Source organism: Drosophila simulans, chromosome X (assembly GCF_016746395.2).
Source record: "Drosophila simulans strain w501 chromosome X, Prin_Dsim_3.1, whole genome shotgun sequence".
NCBI lineage: Eukaryota > Metazoa > Arthropoda > Insecta > Diptera > Drosophilidae > Drosophila > Drosophila simulans.
This window is the reverse complement of record NC_052525.2, coordinates 16,917,922-16,942,143: the sequence shown is the minus strand read 5'-3', so window position 1 is coordinate 16,942,143 and position 24,222 is coordinate 16,917,922. Positions and strand designations below refer to the sequence as shown.

General features: G+C 45.7%; 3 protein-coding genes and 1 long non-coding RNA gene across 7 annotated transcripts in view; 3 read left to right on the top strand and 1 right to left on the bottom strand.

The window, feature by feature from the left end:
• LOC6726285 (rho guanine nucleotide exchange factor 10) overlaps positions 1–13,967 on the top strand; it is a 104,691-nt gene extending 90,724 nt beyond the window's left edge. For both annotated transcript variants that reach the window (XM_016174104.3, XM_039297948.2), the window contains 5 exons: positions 4,901–5,964; positions 6,020–6,247; positions 8,015–8,876; positions 8,940–9,634; positions 9,697–13,967. In XM_016174104.3, the coding sequence (XP_016039786.1) occupies positions 4,901–5,964; positions 6,020–6,247; positions 8,015–8,876; positions 8,940–9,634; positions 9,697–11,919 (5,072 nt within the window). In that variant the 3' untranslated portion in view covers positions 11,920–13,967. The remainder of the gene's footprint in view (positions 1–4,900; positions 5,965–6,019; positions 6,248–8,014; positions 8,877–8,939; positions 9,635–9,696) is intronic.
• Positions 13,921–14,968, bottom strand: LOC123327386. The gene is made up of 2 exons (XR_006542130.1): positions 14,832–14,968; positions 13,921–14,095 (listed from the first exon to the last, which is right to left on the bottom strand). It is a non-coding gene; the product is annotated as an uncharacterized LOC123327386 (long non-coding RNA).
• A 2,583-nt stretch (positions 14,969–17,551) lies between these two features.
• LOC6726286 (spore wall protein 2) lies at positions 17,552–21,001 on the top strand. The gene is made up of 2 exons (XM_016174105.3): positions 17,552–17,974; positions 18,854–21,001. Exons 1-2 carry the CDS (start codon positions 17,689–17,691, stop codon positions 20,845–20,847), a joined length of 2,280 nt encoding a protein of 759 aa, XP_016039785.1. The 5' UTR covers positions 17,552–17,688; the 3' UTR covers positions 20,848–21,001.
• A 186-nt stretch (positions 21,002–21,187) lies between these two features.
• Positions 21,188–23,558, top strand: LOC6726287. Of its 3 annotated transcripts, none has more exons than XM_002107212.4 (5): positions 21,188–21,579; positions 21,671–22,063; positions 22,327–22,802; positions 22,859–23,004; positions 23,073–23,558. In XM_002107212.4, exons 1-5 carry the CDS (start codon positions 21,283–21,285, stop codon positions 23,375–23,377), a joined length of 1,617 nt encoding a protein of 538 aa, XP_002107248.2. In that variant the 5' UTR covers positions 21,188–21,282; the 3' UTR covers positions 23,378–23,558. The 3 variants fall into 3 exon arrangements, with proteins under 3 accessions (XP_002107248.2, XP_016039784.1, XP_039153196.1); XM_039297262.2 differs by having other exon boundaries at positions 21,447–21,579; positions 21,646–22,063; XM_016174106.3 differs by lacking the exon at positions 23,073–23,558 and having other exon boundaries at positions 21,189–21,579; positions 22,863–22,975.
• The last annotated feature ends 664 nt before the right edge of the window (positions 23,559–24,222 follow it).

The following is a 24,222-nucleotide window of genomic DNA, read 5'->3' as shown; positions in this document are numbered from 1 at the left end:
CCAATTTTCTGGCAATTTTAATTGCCAGCGTACAGACAGTTGCCCAGTTAACAGTTTTCGATTTTATTAATGAAGTCGTAAAGTTGCCCAAGTTTATCACTCGGCTGCGATTTTGTGCAGCTGTGCGCTGTGTTCGCCCGATAAAGCCAAATACCAAATACCCCACAATATTTCGCCCAGGTTTTTCCGATCTTTTTTTTTTGCTTCTGCTGTCTGCCTGCCTAATTTTGATGTCATTAATTTTGACCATCTCCATTTCCATTCCGCGTTTGCAGTTTCTTTTGGCCCGGTTTGTGTAATTTTTTTTTTCGCTCAAGCACGCAATCCTCCGACGAGCAGGGAAATGGGGGGAAAAGAAAGTGAGGGGGGACGATAGATCGATCGGCTTGGGTTTCTCCTCATCAGCGTGGTTTTTGGCCAAGAATCGAGCGTGATTAGGAAATGCAGAGATTTTTAATCTGCCCCCGAAACTAAGACCTAACCACTCTCATAAAAAAAAAAACTACTAATAACTTCATTTAGAGTATGTTGGGATTAGGAATTAGCATTTAAATGAAATACATTTCTAAGTGGAAAATTAATTCAAGACTGGCTGACCTTATTCGTGTGTATTTTTGCGCAGTGCACCTGAAGAATTTCCCGACTCAATTCAGCACTTTTGCGGCACTTCCGCCTGGCCCGCCCCCTTATTACCACCTGCTTCCGCTCATGAATATGCAGGATTAGCTCATTATCATCCGTCCGATGTTTGGATTGGAGGCTGGTTGCCGTTAGAAGTGCGCTCTGCGTGTGTGATTTACATTATAATAATTAGTTTATGACAAAGGCACGCGCTACTTTGACTTTTCCCGCCCGTGTTTCCCTCTATTTTCCCCGCCTTACTTTTCACGCCGCTCTCAGTGCTCAGTTCTCGTTTTCGTCTTGGTCCTGGGCATCAAAATTGCAAATAGAAAGCAATTTCCACTCTTATTATGGCCACGTGTGGGGGATGGGGAAATGCGAAGGGGTTTCGCCATATATCCATGTGCGAGATGATTCCCTTGCCTTGTGTCCTACGATTTTGTGTTTTTCCTTTTCGGCGGTGCGCGTAATGAGCTTCCGCAAGCTTCCATTTTTGCTTGTACACGGGGAAAAGCCATTGAAATTATGCAGATAAATTGAAATATTAATTTCAATGGTTACTAGAAACCCCAATTTATTTGCTTCTTATTAATGGCTGGGCACACCACAGTGGCAGTGTGACCATGCGAGGTACCGAACATGCTGAGCGCTTGTGTGAACATATTTCTTTGTGTGTAACCCCTTGTTCCCTCGTCTTTCTTTAAACTTCTTTGGCTACCAGCTTTTGCCTGCAGCTGGCTTAGGAAACTTGCTAACTTTGCTGAATTTCTGCCTCTGAGCCACACTTTGCCTCAAGTGAAACGCTTGATAGGGGGAAGGGGGGGAAATTGAAGAGGGGACATGAGCTGGTGAAAAAAGGGGAGGGGGACATTGGCTGCCCGCTGCTCAATTTCAGACACACACGAAATTACTTTGCAACTCGTGGCAGAGAGTCGCACGAAGCCTTGTGGCCTCATTAGAACCCCTCTGGAGAAATGGAGAATCGAGGGGAATGGCGAATGGAGAACGGGGAATGGGGAAAAGGGGGGCGGGAGAAAGGGCGTAACAGCAGGTGACTAGTTTCCAGCTACTTAACCATTCTGGCCTGCATTCTGCGCTGGACTGAAATATTTATGAACCATCTGGGGGGCAGAAGGGCACATCAAATGCAGCGCAAACTGAGATTTCGTAGTTGCATCCGCAATACCCTTGACATCGGGTTTTCTCATTTTCATTTAAAGTTCTCAGTGCCACTTAATTCAAATCATCGCTTTTAATAGATCCGGATTTAATTAATGTCGTAGATCAAATAAAATATATCACATAAATAAAATGAAATTATTCTTGGTTGATTGTCAAGCCTTATTAATTTGAAGTTTAAAACAATTTAATGAAATTGTGTAAACTTTGTTCTGAAATGGGCTAAATAGTGTTAACACATTTTAGGTAAAAAACTTTTGAAACCTTCGATGGTTGGCATTGGAATAGTTGAGCGGATAGACTGATTAACTAGGAAAGTCTAGCACATTTGTTACACACACGTTTGACTTGCTGAATATGAACTTTAACTTTCAATTTTATGTGTGATAAATATGAACATGTGCTTGTATATAATGTCTAGCATTATGATCAATTATTTGCAATTCACATTTGATTTATGAGTTTCAAGTTAACTTTGGCGTGCAACAATATAAAAAAACGTTAGGTTAGGGTACTCGGAGACTTTGACCCATCGAGGCTGTGCCTCCAAAAGTAGCTACACAGTCTTTGTGGTTGTCATTTCAATTAGCAATGGACTCGGGTCGTTCCGACTTTGTTTCTATGACTGTTTGGGGTCTGTTTCTGGCTGTGAGCCTGAACTGAGCCCCTGTGGGCGTGAAATGAGTTGGCAAAACAATAAAGAACAAACAGATATGGCAACGTGTGGATGTGTGTAATTTGTATAATTTAAGTGAGCATTAGCATTTGCAGAGATTTCTTTGTTGCGAGCATTCTGCATTGGCATTAATGAGTGGCTCATTAATCACTCGCGGCAATTGGTACCGAATGGAATGAATAAGTGAGCGAATGCGAATGAATAACCCGGTGACTGACTGCCTGGCTGCCTGACTGCCTGACTGACGGCTTGATGGACCAAACAGGCAATAGTTGTGCCAAAATAAGGTAAACAAAACGAAACTCGCCGAAAATATTGCATGGGAGAATCTCACTTTTGCGCGAGACTGCGGCCTGCGACTCCCCCGCGGGCTCACATGGCGTATGATTAATTTTTCACAATCATTTTCCATTATGCAAAAAGTCGCGGAGGTGGATTAGATGCATCCAAAGGGGTCTCCTTATTTTTGGTTTCATTATTTGCGTGCCGTGGCAGGAGTTTGTTTTTCGGTTTCCGTTAACTGTTGCACATTGCCGTGATGATAATTAATGAGCCAGCGGTGCGTATACGTGATGTCGTAACAGGCCAAACAAACTCGAATCGGAAATCCAAGCAAATAAATTACATAAACGCTTAACTGTGGAGATTTGCGTGGGGGTGGCCAATAAAATAAGGATGGTTAAACTGTGTCAGTGTGCCAAATAATTTTCTTTGACCGGGATATAATTAAATTGTCTTATTTACATATTTTACGTCTCTAAAGCTCACGCAAAAACTGCCAGAAAATCAACATATTGTATTAATAATTCGCTTTCTATTAAATTTACATATTTTTCCCTGTGCATTTCAATATCCATACTTCCCATTTCTGCCCCATCATCCCCGATTCCAAAGTTATTTAAGATTAATTAATAAACTCTACGCCAGCCGCATTTGCGTGCTTATGGATTATGTTAAACCAAGTGTACGACAAAATACAAAAAAAAAACACACAGAAACGAAGGAAAATATGTTTGCCAACAATCAACTTAAACGCTGCCATGCCACGCCCCCCCGCCCACCGTTTTTGACTGCTCTTTTCAATATGTGAAAAGCGTGTTTTCGCCCCTGCCTCCTCGAAAGTTACACAAACTCAATTTTGTAAAAGCGAAATTTGTCTCCCTTTTTGGGCCGTATATATAATGTAATTTTGAAGATGTTTTCACATTTTGCGCAAAATATTTACACAATTTGCTTTTCCCTTTTTTTTATATTTCGTTCGGCTTCTCCGTTTTCCACACATTGGAAAATGGGGATTAAAAGGGGGGAGTAATGGGCTGGGATGTTGGAGCTAACGCGCTGGACTGAGCTGAATTTGCAATTATCACAGCTAACTGAACCCGACTTGTCACCACATCCCCATTCCTACGCCAGTCGTCCGCTGGATGATTAATGGTCGTGAACATGACATCGAGTTTGTCTCGAATCTGTTTTGTTTCTGCGGCCATGGTTGTGTTTCTCCATCTGAATCTCAATCGGAATCGAAATCGCTATCCTAATGTTTGTTTAGAGCTTGGCTTCTAGCTGCACTGCTAGAAAAAATGTGGTTTCATTTGGTAACTACTACACAATGAAAATTCTAACATTTGGCCACACTGATTTCATATAAATAGTGCAGTGTGGCCATGCTTAATGAATGTGAGTAATGACTACTCGTTAAACCTTTTATTTCACAAAGCACCCACATTTTTCGCTCAGTGCATTCCATGGGCCTGACAGTTGTCTCTCTAATACCGTTCTGGTGGTTCTGGCAGAGTGGTCGGTGTGGGTCTGTGCCGAGTCTGAGTGCCCGGAGTACGTGGCCCAGTGTGGGAGTTGCTGCTGGCTTTCTGGCCATGGCCACTTGGCAAGTAACCCACACTCTGCCAGAATGAGTCTTGGCCAGAATTGGCGGCTTTCTGGCTTTGATGCCCCCCCATCCACTCGCCCGAAACTCAGTCACAATCCCAGTCCCACGCCACAGAAGTTGGCGGTAATCGCGAACGGAGACATGACGGCCATGGCCAAATCCTGTTTGTGCTGCTGTTTTAGCCGACTTCATCTGCATATGGCCCACAATTGCTGGCAATTAACTCACTTGGCCAACGCCACATAATTGGTAATGCTTTGGGGTACTGACGTCAGCCAGGGAACAACGGAATATTGAATGTCATCCATTTTTTAAAGTGCTTGATATATGGAAGTTTTGATTTTTATAACGCAAATTGAAGATGAAAGGAAAGAATTGAAATCTTTGTTAACATTCAATGAAGATGGGATTGATTTGTTAATTTGTTGTAATATCAAAATATAATCTAAAGCTATAATGTTAAATATTATGTGATTTAATTATTATTCTATAACTAATAACTAATACTAATTTTTATTTCATTTACCCCTTTCCAGATGAACACAAATTGAACTCCGGCTCATGGGAGGACACCTTGGACGAGCCCCATCACCACCACGCGCACCACTCGCACCACCAGCAGCATCTGCATCAGCACCAGCACCACTCGCACCTCAGTCAGCGACACCAGCAGCAGCAGCTGCAGCAGACCTCATTCATTGGATCACCGCCGTCCAGTGCCAGCATCACCACCGCCCAATTGCACAGTGCGTTTAGCCGGAGGATTGCCGAGCAGCGGGAGCGAGATCAGCGTGACCAGCGGGATCAGCGGGAAGCAGCGGGCTGCACCGCAGCCACAATTGCCGGCGGAAGCTTCAGCGCCAACGGTGGCCAGGCTGCCGTTGGTGTCGGCGTTGGTAGCAGCAGCAGCTGCGGCAGCAGCAGCGAACGGGACACCAAATCGCCCTGTCGCGAACGGGATAGGAATCTCGAGCGGGACAGAGATCGCGAGCGGGACAAGAACGAGGATCTGGGCGAGGAGGAGGTTCTCACCGAGGAGGAGCAGACCAGCAGCAGCGTGAGTTCGCTAAGTGCCGGCAATCAACGCAATTCGCAATTGCGTTCCACCTTCAACAAGGCCAAGCAGCATTTGTCGTTTGACAAATGGCGCACGGCCGCCACCGGAAGCGCAACAGGTTCCGCATCCGGCCCAGGATCATCAGCCACTGATAGCAACAACGCCGCCAGCAACATGATTATGCGACGGGCCAGTGCCTGCACAATGCCATCGAGTGGCGGAGGTGGAGGAGCAGGTGGTGGTGGTTCCCAGAGAGAGGAGGCCACCACACCGGGTGAATCGCCCGGAGGACGTCTGTCCCGCTGGTTCTCCATCAGGCGCGGCTCATCGCATCAGTACGACGTGGGAGGACGCGATGGACGCCACTCGACCGCCTCCAGTTTCGATACGCCCGATTCGGGCTCGGGAAATTCCCCGAAAAACGGATCCAATGCGGTAGCTGGCACTGGGGGAGCAGGATCCCAGGGAGTAGCGCTGGACGCAGCTTCACCACAGAAATTGGCCAATTTGGGAGCCAGCAAAATGATGCCCGGAGTGCCAGAGGTGAGTCATCTTGGATATTAAATGAGCAAAATATAACATAATTCTATAACTGCAGTCGGAGGACGACGAGGCGACCGCCAATCGCTTCGATGTGGACCTCATGATGACGCCTGGCAGTCGGGCCAATGGAACCGCTCGAACCGCCCACAACCGGCTGATTGTACCCATGTTGCCGCCCGCCCCCGCAGGACTGTCCCAGCAGCAGCTGAAGAGGCGCCACATCGTGGCAGCCATCGTGCACAGTGAGAACTCGTATGTGGCCACCCTGCAGCGACTAGTCAATGTGAGTGGGAATGTCCTATAAATATCATTCGATCGGTTTTGAAATGGGATTATACAGATCACCGCATCTCGAGTAACTTAAAATTAGTTAATTATTGCTTGTATATATTTGTTACCTGCAGTAGCTTCCATTTCATCGTCGAATTTTAAGGGACTTAACTTTTAATAGTTATTATATTTATATTTAATAAATTTTAGAAAATTTTATATGAAATGTAGTAAAAGAATGTTCAAATAGGAAAGTTTACATACAATTTTCTTGATTTACACCATTTCCAAATTGGGGTGCACTATGAATTGGCAGTTAGTTAGTAATAGTTAGTAATAGTTATCCAAATCCGTAAAGTGCTCATTAATTCGACAACCATCCTAACGCCCTGTTCCAATTCAGAATCTGGATTTCCCGATCCCCCTTCCGACCGCGAGGTCCAAATTGGAGTTGGAATGGAATACGTGCATGTACATGTGGTAGTCCCAGTTCACCTGGTTCTCTAGCGGTATCGGCTCAACCTGGCGAGCATGCGGATTCAGAGTTCCAGCAGAGTTCGTGGTACAGATACAGGGCTTTTCCAGGTCCCGTCTCCTCCATGCTGGCATCATGCTCGGTGATCCGCTTAGAAGCGGGAGTTTCTTTGGCCTTGTCGAGGAGTATGTTTACATCGATGGGCACTAACATTTACGATTTACCAGTAGTCTCGTTGATTTGAATTTGGCCAAATTGCCCGAGCTTTTCTTCTCAAATCGAATCCAACTCGATTACCTCCGTTTGCCAGCGAGCAATTTCATTGGCTATTTCAAAATCCGCCGAATTCCCGGCCTCCACATAGGCCTGCACATTCTCCAATGCCTCTGATGGGTTTGGACTTTTATCTCCTCTGCCAGTATCTATCTGAATCTTCAGATCTGCTACTTAGTTCACTTAAGATCCTTTAAGTTCATTATGCTCGCCCGGAGTTGTATGAGTATAAATATGTTTATTTCGATAATGGGTATGGGAGGAATTCGAAAAGGGAATAACCATTTGACTTGTTGAAGACTGAAGTTGAAAAATAAAGGTCAATAGATGCAAGTGTTTTGTTTGCTAATCGTGATTTAAATAGGAATATACATGAATAGAGACATGCAGGCGTCTTAAGAAAGCCGCATACAAGCCTTAATTTATCGTTAAGTAGATCTACTAATTTGGTTTTTGTTTTCATAAAGTGCCGCATGCCTAGTTAGACAACCTTAGTACCCTAATTAACCACCGACTAATGTTAATCTCATGTCAAATCATTTGATCTCTTTACATGCCATCCTCTTCCCATATGCCATAACTGCCGATTTCACCGTCATAAAAACAACCAACCAACCAACTAACTAACAAATCACACTCACCTACTCGCCCACTAACCAACCAATGTACACACCCAATTTGAACCCAAAATCACATTTCACCCACAAGTAGTTACAAAATTAGAAAAACCAAAACAAGTAATACTCGTATACAAAACCCAGATTAAAATCTAAGCTTTAACTGTGAGAAACTGATAGAAAAAACGGCGCAAAGTGCTTGGTAATCAATGAAATAAATATGAACACTGTTGCACCAGTCCTGACAAACTGCATAAATATTTAAAAGCTACTAATAAGGTAAATTAATATTAACAAAAATGTAGATAAGAAAAATTAAATTACATTTTGAGGAACCTACTACAGGCTGGTGTAACTCAGTGAAGTGAGGTCATAAAACTAAACTAATCATCTGTGTGCTGTTCTCAACCCGCAGGATTACAAGAAACCGCTGGAGGAGTGCAGTCCGCCGGTGCTGAATCCGGTGAAGATAGCCACACTGTTTCATTGCCTGCCGGACATCCTGCACTCGCACAAGTTGTTCCGGATCTCGTTGGCGGAGTGCGTCCGGAACTGGGATCGCGATGAGAAGATTGGCGATTGCTTTGTGAGCGCGTTTGGAAAGCCGCAGCTACTAGAGATTTACTCCGGTTTCATCAACAACTTCTCGGCGGCCATGGAGCTGGCCAAAATGGAAGAGAAGCGCAAGTCGGCACTGGCCGATTTCTTTAAGGTCAAGCAGATCAGTGCCCACGATCGGCTGTCGTTTTTCGGACTGATGGTGAAGCCGGTGCAGCGTTTCCCCCAGTTCATCCTCTTCCTGCAGGATCTGCTGAAATACACGCCACAGGGCCACCACGACAGGATGTCGCTGCAGTTGGCCCTGTCGCAGCTGGAACTCCTGGCGGAGCTCCTCAACGAGAGCAAACGGGAGGCGGAGCAGTACCAGGCCTTTAAGGAGATGCTTGGCCACATCTCGGGGACCTTCAATGCCCGATCCCTGAGTTTGAGCAGCGTCAGTGTCAGCGACTCGGCCGGCGGCCATCGGCCGAGGTACTTACTCCGCGAGGACAACGTCACCCACATGGAGTTCAACCAGGCCGGGTTCATTGTCAAGTGCAAGCAGCGCCGGCTGCTCCTGCTCAACGATAAGGTCATTTGCGTGTCGGTGGCGCCCAAGCAGTCTCACGATTTCGGGGCCACCGAGAAGCTCACCTTCAAGTGGATGTTTCCAGTCAACGATGTCGAGATTGTGGACAACAGCACGTCGGCCACGCTTTCCAGGATTCTCACGGCGGGTAAGGATTTTCATATAACATATTTGTGAAGCTTAAATATACCCATATATTTTTAATTTTTAGGTCTCAACCGCGGCGGCAGCTTGAAGTCCAATGGCAGCAGTGGCGCCAACGGCAGCCCGTATGCGAATAGCACTCTTCCTGGACATGGAGGTGGCTCGTCGGGCTTCTCCGGTTTTGGAGATCCGCACAGCTCGCCGGCCGCACAGCTGACCAACGGGGCGGACAATCTGTGCAGCGAAATGAGTACGCTGATGTATGACTACGAGGTGATTTCTCGCATTCAGGATCTGGTGTCCAGCTTGAAGGGCAGCTACAAGGAGCTAAACGCGAATACCACGCGCAACGTGCTCAATCTCATCCAAGGCTCCATCCAGCGCAAGGACGAGGAGATGGCTTGGGTGGACTCTTGCTGCCTGCAGCTCATTGGACGACACAAGTCCGGCAAGGAGGAAACCTTCACATTCCAGACGCAGACGCCTGCGGTGAAGAAGGAGTGGATCACAGAGTTGCGTCTGGCTCAGCTGGCCCTTGATCCGAACAATTCGCCAGCCTGGGAACGTGGTGGCTCCCATCCTCAGCCCGCCCATCATCACCCACATCATCATCCGCTGCAGCATCCGCACGCGGGAGCTGGCGATCCCCGCCAGACGCAGGAGCAACTGCAGCTGCAGGAGGCCGTACAGCAGAAGCAGTCGCGCAAAATGCCGCTCTTTGTCAAGGCGATGCCTGTCTACAAATCACAGCATCAAACCGAGGTAAGTTTCTTATCATAATCCTTTATATTTCATAACTACAATGCTATCTGTTTACCTTCCAGGTGCGCTGTGGATGTTACTACAGCATCGCCAATGACACCAAACAGAGCGGAAACGCGCGACGCCGGCACAAGCAGCTCAATTATCTGTGGATGTGCAGCAGCGATGGCACCTCCTCGCACATCACCGTTTTGGCCCAACACCCTCAGCAGGCGGGCAATCTTCGTGAGGCGGGTGCCTTTGACCTTTTTGAGACACAGGTCTCTGCGTTGGAGTTCGTCAAGGGACTGGATCAGCTGAGGTCGCGAGATGAGCCGGCCAGTCTGCTGGGCGACCTGGTTTGGCTGGGCACGGATAGCCGCAAGATTCTGATCTACTCGGCAAGGAATCCCGAGCAGGAGGAGCAGCTGGGAAGCTATTCGGTACCGGGAGCAGTTCAGCGAATCCTTTATCACTTCGATGCGGTCTATGTGGCTCTGTCGGGAGCAACGGTGCTGATTTTCCGCAGAGGAAACGATGGCGTTTGGCAGTTGCGAGACCCGCAGACCATCCGTCTCGGTGACACCGATCTGGTGGTGCCCAGCCTTTTGCCGATCAACATGTGCATCTACGCTTCGTGCGGCAACCGAGTGTACGTTATGAACGCCCTGAACGGCGAGATCCAGCGCAGCTTTGAGGTGCAGCACGGGGCCACTCAGCAGGTGAATCTAATGGCCCACTCCGGCATCGGTTTGTGGATCTCGCTGAAGAACTCGACAATGTTGTGCCTGTACCACACGGAGACGTTTAAGCATCTGCAGGACATCAACATAGCATCCAGCGTACTGCGACACGATGGCAAAAAGGAGCAGCCGCTGAACAATAGCTCGGTGTATGTGACCGCCCTGATGGCCTGCAAGGGATTGCTGTGGGTGGGCACCAATGTGGGTATTGCGGTGACCATTCCGCTGCCCCGTCTGGAGGGAGTGCCCATCATCAGCGGGGGAATCAACATGTCCTGCCACGCGCACTTTGGACCCATCACCTTTTTGTTGCCACTGATTCCAAAAGTTTATCCCGCCTATAAGCCACCGACCGTGGGTGCAGCTCCATTGGTGCCCAGCATGGGAGATGACCTCCAATTGCCTGCCATTGATGCGGATCCAAAGATCCAGGAGTTGGACGACGGGGCCGTAGTGTTGCGTCGTGACCTTGCTAAGGAAGAGATGTCGGCCAGCAATCCCGGAGCGGATTCAACAGCCTCATCACCGCGCAGCTCCAAACTGGACAAGCAGAATTCGCTGGACCAGAGTTTCACTGCAAAAATACGCGCTTCGCTGGCGAATTCGCCGGCTTTCCACCGGAAGCGTTTCCGCGATGACCCGAATAGAATGTCCAAAACTTTACCCCGTGGCCTCGGGGCCGCGGCAGCCGGCAGCGGAGCAGGAGGAGCCAGTGCAGCAGGATCGGGAACGGCCAGTGGTAACACTTCCCAGCATGGCGAGCACGGTATCTGTGACGTTTACGGCCTGTATGGCAAGCTGATATTCGTGAAGGAGGACTATGATGCGGAGGAGGGCAATCAGGGCAACCTAATGGACATGATGTATGAGGGTATGAGACGCTCGGATCCTGAATTGGCAGCCATACCCGGCAAGGTGTGCACCCTGGACAGACGTTTGCGAATGAAGGCTTCGCGACCGAGGTCGTTGGACCTGTCCAACTGGTCGGTGGACTCCAAGTCCTCCAGTCTGTATACATCGTCGGGCAGCGAAGAGAGCATGGGCATCCGGCATTTTGGCGGACGTTCTGTGTCCCGCAACAGCAGCAGTGCCAGCCACAAGACATCCGGCACAGGCAGTGATCTGGGCAACATATCAGAGAACGGCCTCATGACCACCGCTGATATCCATCACCATCAACAGCAGCAACAACAGCTGAATAGCTCCGGCAAGCCAGAGGAGATGAGCCGACTGGGCGCAGGGAACTCGGCACTGGACAAACCAGCCGCCGCGGTGGCCACTTTAAAGCGAAAACAGAAGCAGAACTCCAAGCAGCAGCAGCAACAGAACGCCGACGGACCAAGGACAGTGATCACCCTGATGGGCGGACGCGGCTACTGGCGCCAGATGTGGTACAACGGGGCGGGTGGTTCGCCCAGCCATAAGAACAGCAGTTCCGGCGGCGGCGGAGGCAGTGGCTCCGGATTCAGTGGCCAAACAATGCAGTCGGGCAATCCCAGCTGCTCACCGCTGACGGCCAACTCCAATGACGCCCACATCGTGGTCTGGGAGAAGAAGTTATAATCGCAGGAGCTGGTGTGCTGCTGCACCCTTCAGCAGCATCCCCACCAGCACCATCCACCGCTAACCGAGCTGTGGCGCCGCGTGGGCGAGCAGCATCAGCAGCACCAGCAGCTGCAGCAGGCGCAGCGCCGTGGACGTGGTCGGGTCCGGTTCCGGGGATCCTTTATTCAGCGGGATCGCAGTGCCGGCAGCGATGGAGGAGCCGGTTACGGATCAAGCGGATTGTCAGGTGCTGGCGGATCGGGGAGCATGTTGGGTGCCAGTCTGAAGCGACTGACCAAGCTGAAGCGCGGCGGCAGCCTCAAGGAGTTCTAGATTCGCGTGTACATTGTTTTTCGAAATTTAGTTTGTAGCACTTAGACTTACGTTTAGGCACAAAAACCGGCGGCCACCTAAATCACTTGATTTCTTTTGCGCTTGTTGTAAGCCGGAATATCGAATATATTTATTAGCGCCCTGTTTACGATTCCAATCCGAATCGGAGAACCATTTAGCCCCAAAGCTCCAGTGTTTGCTAAACGAGATAATTTCAAATGTACAGATCTATGGATAAACTGTACTGATTTCGTTTTTCCCATTTCAAAACTATCTTCTTGTTTTAGAACCGTATATAAATATGGTTTTTAAATTTCATCTATTCGCTAAACTTCAATGTTGTTATAATATTTTTCAAAACCATCACCTTCATGGACGTTTCCTTGCAGGAAATCGCTTTCATTTTGATAATTTTCAACAATTTGGGAATCGAAGTTGAACATCGTTAATTTCTTAGTTAATCACATTTAACTACACTTTCTCAAAATGAATGCTTAAAATCTGCTAGCTTTCGGGAAAAGCTGAGTTTGAATTAGATTTGGAACCTGTAGTGGGCACAGGGGTGTATATATAGCGAATGTTTCTGAAGAAACCTAGTGTTTAGTCAGTGTTTTCTCAAACTTGAGCAGCCAACTATCTCTTTTTGTTCTCGATTCTTGCGTTAGAATGTGAAACTTAGCCCTAGGGAAATGTTTTTTTTTTTTTCGTATGTAGTTCATAACTGAATATCCAAATATACAAGTTTTTTTTTCGTTAGTTCTGTAAGAAAAATATGTTACATAGGATATAACTAGATGATAAGCGATGGAGCACACACACAAGAGAGCGGCCAAGCCAACAAGCTAGGGGGAAATGGTGTTGTCTGTACAATAAGAGATAAAGCAAAACAATAATGCATTGTTTAGTTATCCGGGAAACTGTCGAGGGAGCAGGACTTGCGGATGGAGTGCGACATGGTAATGCAGATGGTTATTTGGCCTATTCTACGACCATGTGCAGCACTTCTTATCGGTTTTTCTCAAGCTTTTCGAAGCGAAAACTCTGAGGCAGCTGGCAGCACTTTCCTTATGTATGTATTATAACGAAATTAATATTTAACGTACTTCCCCTTTATGGATAAACCCCATTTGTAGAACTCTAATGCCTGTATTTGTGAACATTTACAACAAGCAAACAAGAAATAAAAAACAAGTGTTTTTTTTGTCTGTCAAGTAAATTTAAATATACAAGAGTAATGAAGCGAACAAGGAATATCTTATATATACACAAAAACATACTTATATACGATTTACATTTATGAAATATACATGTGCGTGTGTGCAACATGAATATTTAGCTAAAAATAATAAAAAAAGAAACAGAATGTTTTATCGAAGATATTTTTTGTGAACGATATCTTTTGGATACACATATAGAAGTCAGGCATAATGCAATTATGTAACTTTTTATATCATTGTGCATATTTACACACACACACACACACATACGCGTTAACGCACTCATCGACATATATGAAAATAATATATTTACCTATATATCACACATATTTACGGGTTCCCCGGGAAACCCAAATGTACATGTACTTGGATGGCATATTTTCGGCATCGTCTGTGAATTATCTATCCACAGCGAGCCAAGTTGCTTTGTCGGTGTTATACAACAAAAAAAATTAAAACAAGAGCATTGTATGTATTCAAGAACAAAGAAAATGTATTAAAATATTTAAAAAAATATATATACATTGTGCGTTTTTATTTGGTCTTCGAAGTCCTCAGGTTCGATTTCTTTGATTTATATTTGGCAATTGTTTGAAAAGCGCTGCTATTGCTTCGAAAATGTGCAGCATAATTTTGGGGTGTTCCTGCAATAAAGTTTTATGGTCATTGTTGAATCTCTTTGGTTTACCGTACAGTTTTACAGCCTCAAACACGGAAGGAAAACAATGTGAATTTAATTATGCTTTTTCATGATACTGACGAATTACTACAATTTTTTTCTTATTGATTAAAGAGCTAACCATTTTAAAAAAATATTTTTATTTATGCAATATTTTCGAATGACTTTTTTTTATCATCATTTAAATTACAGGCACTATCTATTCAATTGATTTTCAAAACTACTTATTATGTTCATATTTGCTGATTTTTTATAATGGAATGCAAATTTTAAAACAAGTCCATCGAGATATGAAATTTCGTATTTAGATATTCATTTCGTTGTTGCGGGGAAGAAAGTGTTGTTTTATTCTGATAATTTCTTAACTTAACCCAAATCATCCAATTACTCGTTTATTGATCTCTTTAAAATAATCTTATATATTTTTTAATGTAATTTTATATTTGACTGCCAATCGATGGGAAAATGTTTAACGAATTTAACAACAGTGGCATTCGATATCAGGACAACTATTTTATTGTTGTCGTATTAAAATTTTACCACCAAATTTTGTGAACATTTTTATTGCAGATGCATTGTATAAAATACTAACACATTTGTTTGCTCATAGCCCTATTAGAACTAATAACTTGCAAGTTATGAAAGGTATGTGTTTAAACTTGGCACAATCGGTATGGAAATAATTTAAGTCGGAAGCTCACTTTCACTTTGTTGATTTTTTTTATGCACATCAAACTTTAAGTTGCATTTATGCATTTTACATAACCCCAAATGACAATGCACATTGAAGGGCCAAAAAGCGAAAGTTTGTAATGCATTTATAATATTGTAGCTAAAAAGGAAATACCTTTCCAAGTAAAATGGCAGTGCGGTGTTCCCTAGAGATTGCGTAAGTTTTCGCTAAAGTTGAAGCCAAAATTCAAACCCTGCGGTGTGAAAGAGCTTAAAGTTTGTCAATTTAGCTTATCTTGCCGTTTTGTAGAAAGCTTGAAGGATGTTCTGAGCCAGGATACCAAGCATTTGGAATCCGCTGAAAGCTCCTCCCCGTCGATTGACCCACATAATTCATTTCAGTTATATATTTGAGTCTGGTCATTAGTTTTGCGTAAGGGCCAGAGAAAAAACTCGCCGAGAAAGAGTCGCAGTCGCAGGCGTGCCAAATTGATGCTATCAGTAATGAATAATAATGCCCAATAAGCGAGTCGGCTGATAATGACGAGATGGCCCATTACATAAACGAAAGCACATTGCACCGCAGCTCCAGTCCAGTCCAGCTTATTAGCGTTAATTGTTGGCGACACTTTTATTCCCATTTCCATTTTCAATTTCATTTTCACATCTATTTCCATTTGGCTTTATTCCGCCGCCCGCCTTTGAATCGAAATGATTCGAACTTGGCAAGTGTCTGTCCCCCTTAACGCTTAACGAGATTGCAGTTCGGCTGGCTCTCCTCCGCTGGCCTTTGGTCATCGGCCATTGGCCATTGGCCATCGGACACCGGCCACCGGCTGACAAATGAGTCTGGGCCAGACATTATGCAATATTGGGGTCCTAAGGCGATTGGGACCGGTACCCGAAATAGCCACCGAAATACGCTGCCATTCAAATGCAGTGATGCCCCAATAGTTTGAAATATCTCTTTCATAAATATCTCTTTTATAAACATTAATGGTTTGTTAATATAATATTATAGCTTAAGCCAAAAATCATAGAAATATTTTGTTGTTTAGATGCAATGCAAAAATATGTAGGGGTTTTCAAATTTGTTAATTTATCTCCTGAAACGTTGTCCACTTCTTAAAAACAGATTTTCGTGTACTTCGTTATTGTCGTTAAAACAAAGACTTTGCAGTTCCAGGATAAAAGCTTAAAAAGCCAAATTTGTTGTCTATAACATGTGTCACCTGAAATAGAACCATCAGATGGAAATCGCAACTATCGAATACAAAATGAAATGAAATGAAACAGGATGTGTTGCCCAAAGGACTGGTTTATTTGCTTGTTGATGCATTCGAAGAATGCCATTTTGGGGAAAAGGATGAACCAGGGAAGAGAATAAACCGGTGACATCCACAACGGATGCGGCAATCGGATCGATAAATCAGGCTTGTTTATGGCAACAGCAGCGGCCATAACCGTAACTCCCGCCGCCGGCAATGGTGCGGTGCCCAGTTCGAAAATCGAGTGTAGTGGAGTCCAGTCGAGTGGAGGGTTTCAGTTTGTCCATGGGGCCATGACCTGCCCCAAGTGCTTTGCGTAACAACAACTACACCACGCAGCAGCAGCAGCAACAACAAATGCGGCAGGGAGTGTGGAATTTTGTTGTTTTTGGCTTTCCCAGCCAGTCACGATCGCCGCAATTTTCTTGTCACTGTCACCCGAAATACGAAAAAAAACAAAAACCGCTCGGCGCACGCAACAAAGCAAAGCAGCAACATCGGCTTAAAAGACAAATAAACAAAGCGGCTGCCACAGTAAAAACTGCAACTGCACGAACAGCAGCAGTAACAGTAACAGAAACAGTAACAACAATAGCAAAGAGGAATAAAAAAAAAAAATGGTTGCAGCAGCAACAACAGAAATTGGCGATTTGCCGCTGCTGATAAGAACTAAATTGTGTGAATTCAATGCGAATACGGAATACCCTAATCAGGAAGTTGGGATATGTTTCAACATTGGAATTTATAATAAAAAATAATAAAAAAAGAAATTCAAGTGGCAAACTAATATAAATGCAAATCATAAGAACAATTTTAAATATAATTTAATCACATATAATATAAAATCATAAATTAAATAATACTAAGAATATATCTTGAGGTCTTGGGTTAAAAATATAATTCTTATAATTCTTATAATTCTATCTTAATTTTCAATTGTTAAATATTGTACTTTATTTATATTAAGCTGAATATACATTTGATTATGATACCCAATATTTGTTAGAGTATTATTATAAGCATTTTACTGTTTCATGTTCTTAAGCATGTCGGAATATACAAAGCTATTCACTGGATTGCACTACCCTTTTTCGGGTAGTGTACAAATGGTTTGCCCGCAAAAACAGCAAACGGCCGCAACGAGCGACAATTTAACGAGGCTGCTGCGCTGCCGTTGGATATTGCTGCTGCTGCTGCTGCTGCTGCTGCGGCTGCTGTTGCTGTTGCTGCTGCGTGGTGTTGCTGTTGCTGCGGTGTCCCCCCAGCAGCAACATTTTGGCCTCTGCCGCGCTCGCAGTCGCTGCCGTCGTCGACGTCGACGTCGACGTTCTTCGGGCGGCGGTTTCCATTTCATTTTTAAGCTAACGCTCGTCGCGTTCAGCGTTTTAATATTTAATTGTCGTCGATCGCGAGCGGTTGTCATTGCTCCACTGGAATAATAGTGGAATTGCCATTGCCATTGGATTGCGATTGCCACGGCTGTACCGTTACCGTTAATCGTGAAGTGATCCGGGAATTCGCCAAGAGAATACCATACCTGAAACGCGTAGCAGCACCCTTTTTTGTTCAGTGTTCTTCAGTTTTTTGTTCAGTGTGCAGTTTGCCATTCCCAGTGGCCATGATTCCCTGGATTTGCCTAAGCGCTGCCATCGTGCTCATCCTGTGCCCCCTGCACACATCCTCGCGCAGCTACAGCAACGGTCTGATCTTCTACGAACTGAAGACCCACCGACCCTACCTTCCGCCCACGGTCAGCGTGTCCAGGGGCCGCAATCTGGCCAGCGTCAAGTACTCTGAGAAGGGGTCCATCTGGTCCACCTTTGGCCAGCCCTGCGAGTGCAGCGGACCCACCTGCGGATGCTGCGCCGGTCTCAAGGTCGATCAATACCGATTCGATCAGAAAGGTAAGAAAACGCATGCTTCATTAGCTATTAATGGGGAGAATATTGGAATATTTAAAATGTTTATGAAACAGTGTGACATTTGAGGCATTATGAAAACCTATCTTAATTGTAATTTCAAAGGTAGAATGTTCAAAAAGCATACATATTTCTCATTCCTTTAGAAAGAAATGGTTTTGTAATGATGTATTTTATTATGGTTCGAAATGAACAAGAACTTTGATTGCGAATAACATTTATGTGTATCTATATCTATATCTATGCGAGAAAGGACCTGCATCTAATAGATTTTTCCCAGTGCGCTTGTTATTTATTTGGTGAAGAAAAGCATTAATGGGTTTTCATTTAAGCCTTAATATCTTAATATACACTAATGAGCACTAGGTTAGTAATCGCCTTAGGATCAATCCATCGGCCATATGGTTATGCATAAATTGGAATCTTTGCGGTCATTTAGCCTGGTCGGAATCGTGGCTCCTGGCCTGCGGGTGGTGGCCACACATATTTGGCTGCGATTTCGGCTGGATTTCAGGCCGATTTCCTTGGCCAAGAAACCGATCTTGGCCGCGGGTTGGCGGCGCATGCCGGAGACTACAATGCGATCGGTGGTTTGGCTTGGTTTCCATTTCGCTCCGCTTCGCTTCGTGACATGCCAGCATTTGCCAATCAAAATGCCACAAATTGTTGGCGCTTCCAGCGGTGGCCACCCCCTCCTCGCCTCATCCACCATCCACCATTCAGCACCGAGCACCCACCATTTGCCTGGGATCCGCCGACAGTTTGCCACCCGCCACTTTCATTCATTGAATCGAATCGTTTCATTGTTGTGCCTATCTGTAATTTTGACTCAACGTTTTCTTTCCATTTTGCCTCTGTTTGCAGTGTGCGCCAACGTGAGCTTCGTGCCGCATCTGGAGGAGGCCCAACTGGAGGTCTTTCTTAATGGCAGGCCCTCCTCGAAGTACGGAATCTCGGTGCGCAATCCGGCGCCCTTCTGCATTCCCGTCATGATGGGTGTACCGATGGCCATGTGCGTTCAAATGACCGACGTCACAGTGGTTGAGAACAACCTAAACATGTGCATGGACTTTGTGGTTCGGATGGCCACCACCGATCTCTTCGAGATGCATTTCCAGTGCATGCGAATGGGTCTGGATGGTCTGCAGTATGTGGACAAGAATGGCAATCCCGTACTGCCGGTGGGAGATGGCCAGAGCGACGATCCGGAGGAGTACGAGTACGCCGAGCTGGAGGATCAACCAGAAGAGTATCCCTATCAAGAGGATGTCAAGGAGGAGGCTCCAACACAGAGTTATCAGTCAGATAACAATCTGCAGCAGATGAACACAACACTGACCACTGGTCAGGTTGAAGAGGATGAGAAGGAGGATAATCAATCAATGGGTTATCAACCTCTTATCATAAATAATCAAGCACAGAAGATTGAGCCTCAATTAAATCTAGAAGAATTAAGCTACCAACCTCAGAAGAATCAAACACTAAGCGAGCCATCTAAACAAAATCAGGTGGAGAAGGAGGAGGGTACACAAAACGAAGAATCAGGTTATCAAACACTAGGTCAAATTAAGGTTGAAGACCAAAAAGAAGAAAAGCCTGCGGAAAAACAACCAGAGATTCAACAGCCTTCAGAAAATACGTTGGATGAAAAGGAACCGATGGGCTATCAACCCCCGGTGGCGATGGATCCCCACAAAGTTCCAGAAGAACAGCATCTATCCGAGGATCTTCAAGAAGAGGAGGAGAAGACTTTAGAGAGCGAGGGAGATCACCAGGAGGACGAAGAACTCGAAGATGTGGAGCCCCTTCCAATCGAAAGTGAAATGCTGATGGCCAGCGATCAGTCAGAAGAAGCACCTCTCGAAGAAGAGGCCGAAGAAACGCCAGCTGAAGACGCGAAAGAGACGGCAGCAGAGGCGGCGGAGAAAGAGAAAGAGACGGAGACAGACTCTCAGCAAGAGACACCTGACAATGACAATGGTTATGGGGAGAGTGGCCCGAGGCCAAGTCAGGTAATTGAAACAATTACCAATTCAATAAAAGCCACTGAAGCGCCCACAACAACAACAACAGCCACAATAACGAAAATACCAACAACAACGACAAAAATACCGACAACAGCTACGACATTTAACAAGCCAAACATTGGTATTGATGACACAAACAATGGGGAGAAGACAGAAGAAGCAGAGGGTGAGAAGACAGTAGAAGAGCCAGAGAAAGAGGGCGAGACATCTGAGGAAGGGGAGGCAGAAGACGACGAAGAAGACTCGACAACAGTGGCTGTTGAAATGGAAAACGATAGTGATAATGAGATAAACGTGGACGATGATGATGAGGTGGAGAAAAAAAACCGGGTGAAGGAACCCCCAAGCCAGGCGAAGAAGGGGGAGACGAAACAGGAAGAGGGAGCGGAAGAAAAGGCCGAAGAGGGCGTGCAGAAGGAGGAGAGAGAGCCGGAGAAAGAGGTGAAGGCAAGTCATGAAGAAAAGGTCAATCCAGCCGCTGAAGAAGATGAAGATAAGGAAGAAGAAGGAGAAGATGGGGAGGATGAAGAGGAAGAGGGAGAGGAAGATGAAGACGACGAGGAGGAAGAAGAAGAGGAGGACGATGAAAAGGAAGAAGGCGAGGCAGACGCTGCAGAAGAATCCGCTGATTCCGCAGCAAAGCCCGAAGAAAGCGCTGTGAAAATTGATGAAAACGGCAACGGCTATGAAAATGCCTATGCAAATGCGAATGAAAATGCAAGTGGAAATGCATATGGAAATGCAAATGCGACGCCGGCAGCGAAGTCGTTGTCCCGACGTCGCCGTCTGCGCACCCGCCGCCTGCCGCGCCCCCTGAGGAAACACCATTAGGCCCCACTCCTTAGCTTAATCTATTGTAATTCGTAATTGTTAATGAATTGTTAATGCTAAACGTTGAAGCCTGTTAATTAATACGTATTTATTGTATTTATTGAAACCAACTCAAAGCCAAACTCAAGCGAAATAAACGTTAATTGTAATTTAATCACTGAGATTCCAAGTTAGCAACAGGTATTTTTCGAGGGTTGCACGGTTGAAATTTAAGCAACAACTCCTGGTATTTTGATATCTGTATTCGGTGGTAAAGCTGCCCTGAAGCCAAATGCAAAATGGAAAGCGGTTAATAATAGTTTTCCACTGATCTCCACATTATTCCTATCATTTTGGCTTTGCTCCACCAGTTAAACACTTTTGTTCACTGGCTTCACTTAGTATCTTGCCAAATTCCAGTTGCGTTTGCATGAAATTAGCTGTACAAAATTCAAGATGTCATGGACGAGTGGCCTTTACAAGTCCCTGCTCCTTCGGAGCCAGCAATCGCTGGTGCGTCCGGATCTCGCCCTTCTGGACATTCAGATATCGAAGCGGGCCATAGAGACGATGCTCGGCCATCGAAGGGAATCGAGTTTCAATCATTCACATACCGCCGACATCATTGCCAAGAAGTGCGACGAGCTGTTCAATGCCAACGAATTTGAGAACGCACTAACCACGCTTTATAGGGATGGACGTCCCTTCGGCGGACAGTATGCCCACGGGCGGTTCGAGATGATCAAGCAAAGGGTGAGCAGAGGGTCATAGCTAATATCTCACTGTATCTGGTTTATAGATTGCTTCAAAAGGAAATAGCTTTTGAAATATCACCTTCCTTTAGAGCCTCGCCGTCTTCGAAGACACCTTGGGCGAATCCCTGCGTCCCTTCATGTATCAGCACAGGGACGTCCTGGAGCACATCAGCCGCCGTCAGAAGGAGCTAGCCGCCCACGTGTCCCGCCCGCTCTGGAAGAAGCTGCGCGACCAACAACAATGCGACGTCCAGAGTATTCTTATCAAGGAGCGGCCGCAGTTGACCATACTGGAAAGGGCCCGCCGGCGGGCGAGTGAGAGTCTGTACAACCATAACTACTTGGGTCGCAGCGCCGCCGACATCGCGCTGCTGCGTCAACTGCGCAGCGACCGCAACCTCCTCGATCCCCTGAGGCTGGCCACCACGCCCCCAATGCGCAAGCTCACCGCGCAGCAGTTCATGATTGTGCGACGGTTCATGGTAAGTTCCATTCAGGAAAATTACTTGTACTAACTTAGGGAATATGCTAATTATAATATAAATTGATTAACAGTTGCAGTTAAACAATTTGCAATTTGCTCTTATTCCCTGGATTAATTCAATAAAATGTTTAGTAATGTTAGATGCACTTTTAAGAGAATCCTAGACTATATACTTGCTTTCTAATTTTACTAAACAAATTACTTTCATGTAAATCAAGAGCTTTACTAGTATTTCCCACCATTTCTCATGAATTCACTTAGAAAATGCTTCAAGCCCGGAATCCGATGTACAACCGGCGGTACGTGCGACAGCGACACGGTCCGATTGCGGACCAGGAGCGGCATCGGTGGCAGGAGATGCACCTGTTCCACACGCAGTACCAGACGCGACGCGACTGCATGCGGATGCTGCACGAGGTGCACAGGCGGCGCAGCGAGGGCGATGTGGAGAAGCTGTCCGACTACGTGGAGGACATAATGTCGGGATTCATTGAGCACAAGACCCACCGCACGCTGCCCTGGAAGTTTGAGTTCATCAACGAAGTCTACAATATCCTGGCACTGGCCCATTGCGACAAGTGCGCGGTGCCCGCTAATGTCGACTTCCTGCTGGCCAAGAATCGACCCATCTTATACCTGCTGCGGTCGGAGAAGCTGCACGACATGAGCGTACAGTTCGGGGGTCCCAACATCTACGTGGAGATCGAGAGAGAGGATGAGCGGCACAGCCGAATTATGTGAGTGTAGGGGAAACATATACTTTATGTATATTATATATTTTTCTGATTTTCAGCCAGAAGCTAGAGCAACTGGAGAGTCGACTGCGTCACTCCCGCTATTCGATCGAGCGATCCTATTTGTTGTTCGAGATCGCGCGCTGTCACTTTCAGGAGTCGCGTTTCGACAAGTGCCTCGTAGTGGCCCACAAGGCCTTTAATGGTGGGTTAAGTCACTTAACCCCTTGTGGCACCTCCTTTAACCCCCATCTACTACCCATTAACCCCCAGAGGCCCGCATTTGCAACTGCCTGATCTGGCGGTTCAACAGCATCTTCCTGTGCTGCCAGGTGCATGCCGTGCTCAATCGCTTCGAGAGGCTGAAGGAATCGCTGGCGAAAGCCAGTCAGTTGGCCAGCGAACTGCAGGCGCCCAAGCTGGTGGCCTATATAGGCATCTGCACCAACGTTAATAACTACGATCTGGCGTTTCAGCGGATCCGGCAGTCGGATGTGAACAGGCGAAAGTCCCGGAAGCGAAGTCCCATCAGCACCATCACATCGAATAGCTCGCAGGGATCAATAAGTAGCACATAGTCTAGTTATTTTATTTGCTCGACTAGTTGCTCTTAGCTCTGCATTTCACTTCAAACTCGTGGAATTTAAAGCTAAGAGCAACAAGTTAAGAGTAATTTTGGAGCAAGTTTTTTACCATTCGATATTATACTCTTTTTTACGAATAAATGTTGAGCAATGGTTTTAAGTCCAGTAACGATAATTTTCGAGAGAAATGCATTTCTATGATAATTTCTACTCAATTTAGATATGTATAGATTACAAATGCTAAAATAAGGCTAAAAACGGGTTAAATGCGAATTCTCCCACGCCAGCACTTGGAAACAAAAGTGTTGGATTTTCACAGCATTTAGCGTTGGCCCCAAATGTTGCAATGGCTAAATTAGTAAGCGAAGCGCGGGAAAAAACAGCAGCGAAAAATAGCCGAAAGAAAGAAAGACAATGAAAGGGGGGCCATTAGGGCCGTGAAAAACAATAACCCCCCATAATCGGGCAATATTATATAACACTTAAATGCCAGCAGCTGAAATTATTTAATTATGTTGCCTTCTTCGTCTGCCTTCCGCGGCGGCGATTATACGACAATTATTACAATATTTATTTATAATTTTTAATTGCTTTTATTTTTCACATCGCTCGCGAATGCCTTTTGTTGCGGTAGTTTTTTGACTCTGTTTTTTTTTTTGTTGTACCTGTTTTTTGTGTAAAACTTTGCATAAGCAACTTAGCAGGGGCGGGGTTTTCAGCGGGGGCAGCGACTATTACTCTTCATTTGTATGCCAGCGGGAGTGTGGGTGTCCGCTTTTTTTTTATTTCGGTTCGCTTTTTTGCGGAAAGAAAGTTAGCTGACAAAAAAAAAAAAAAAA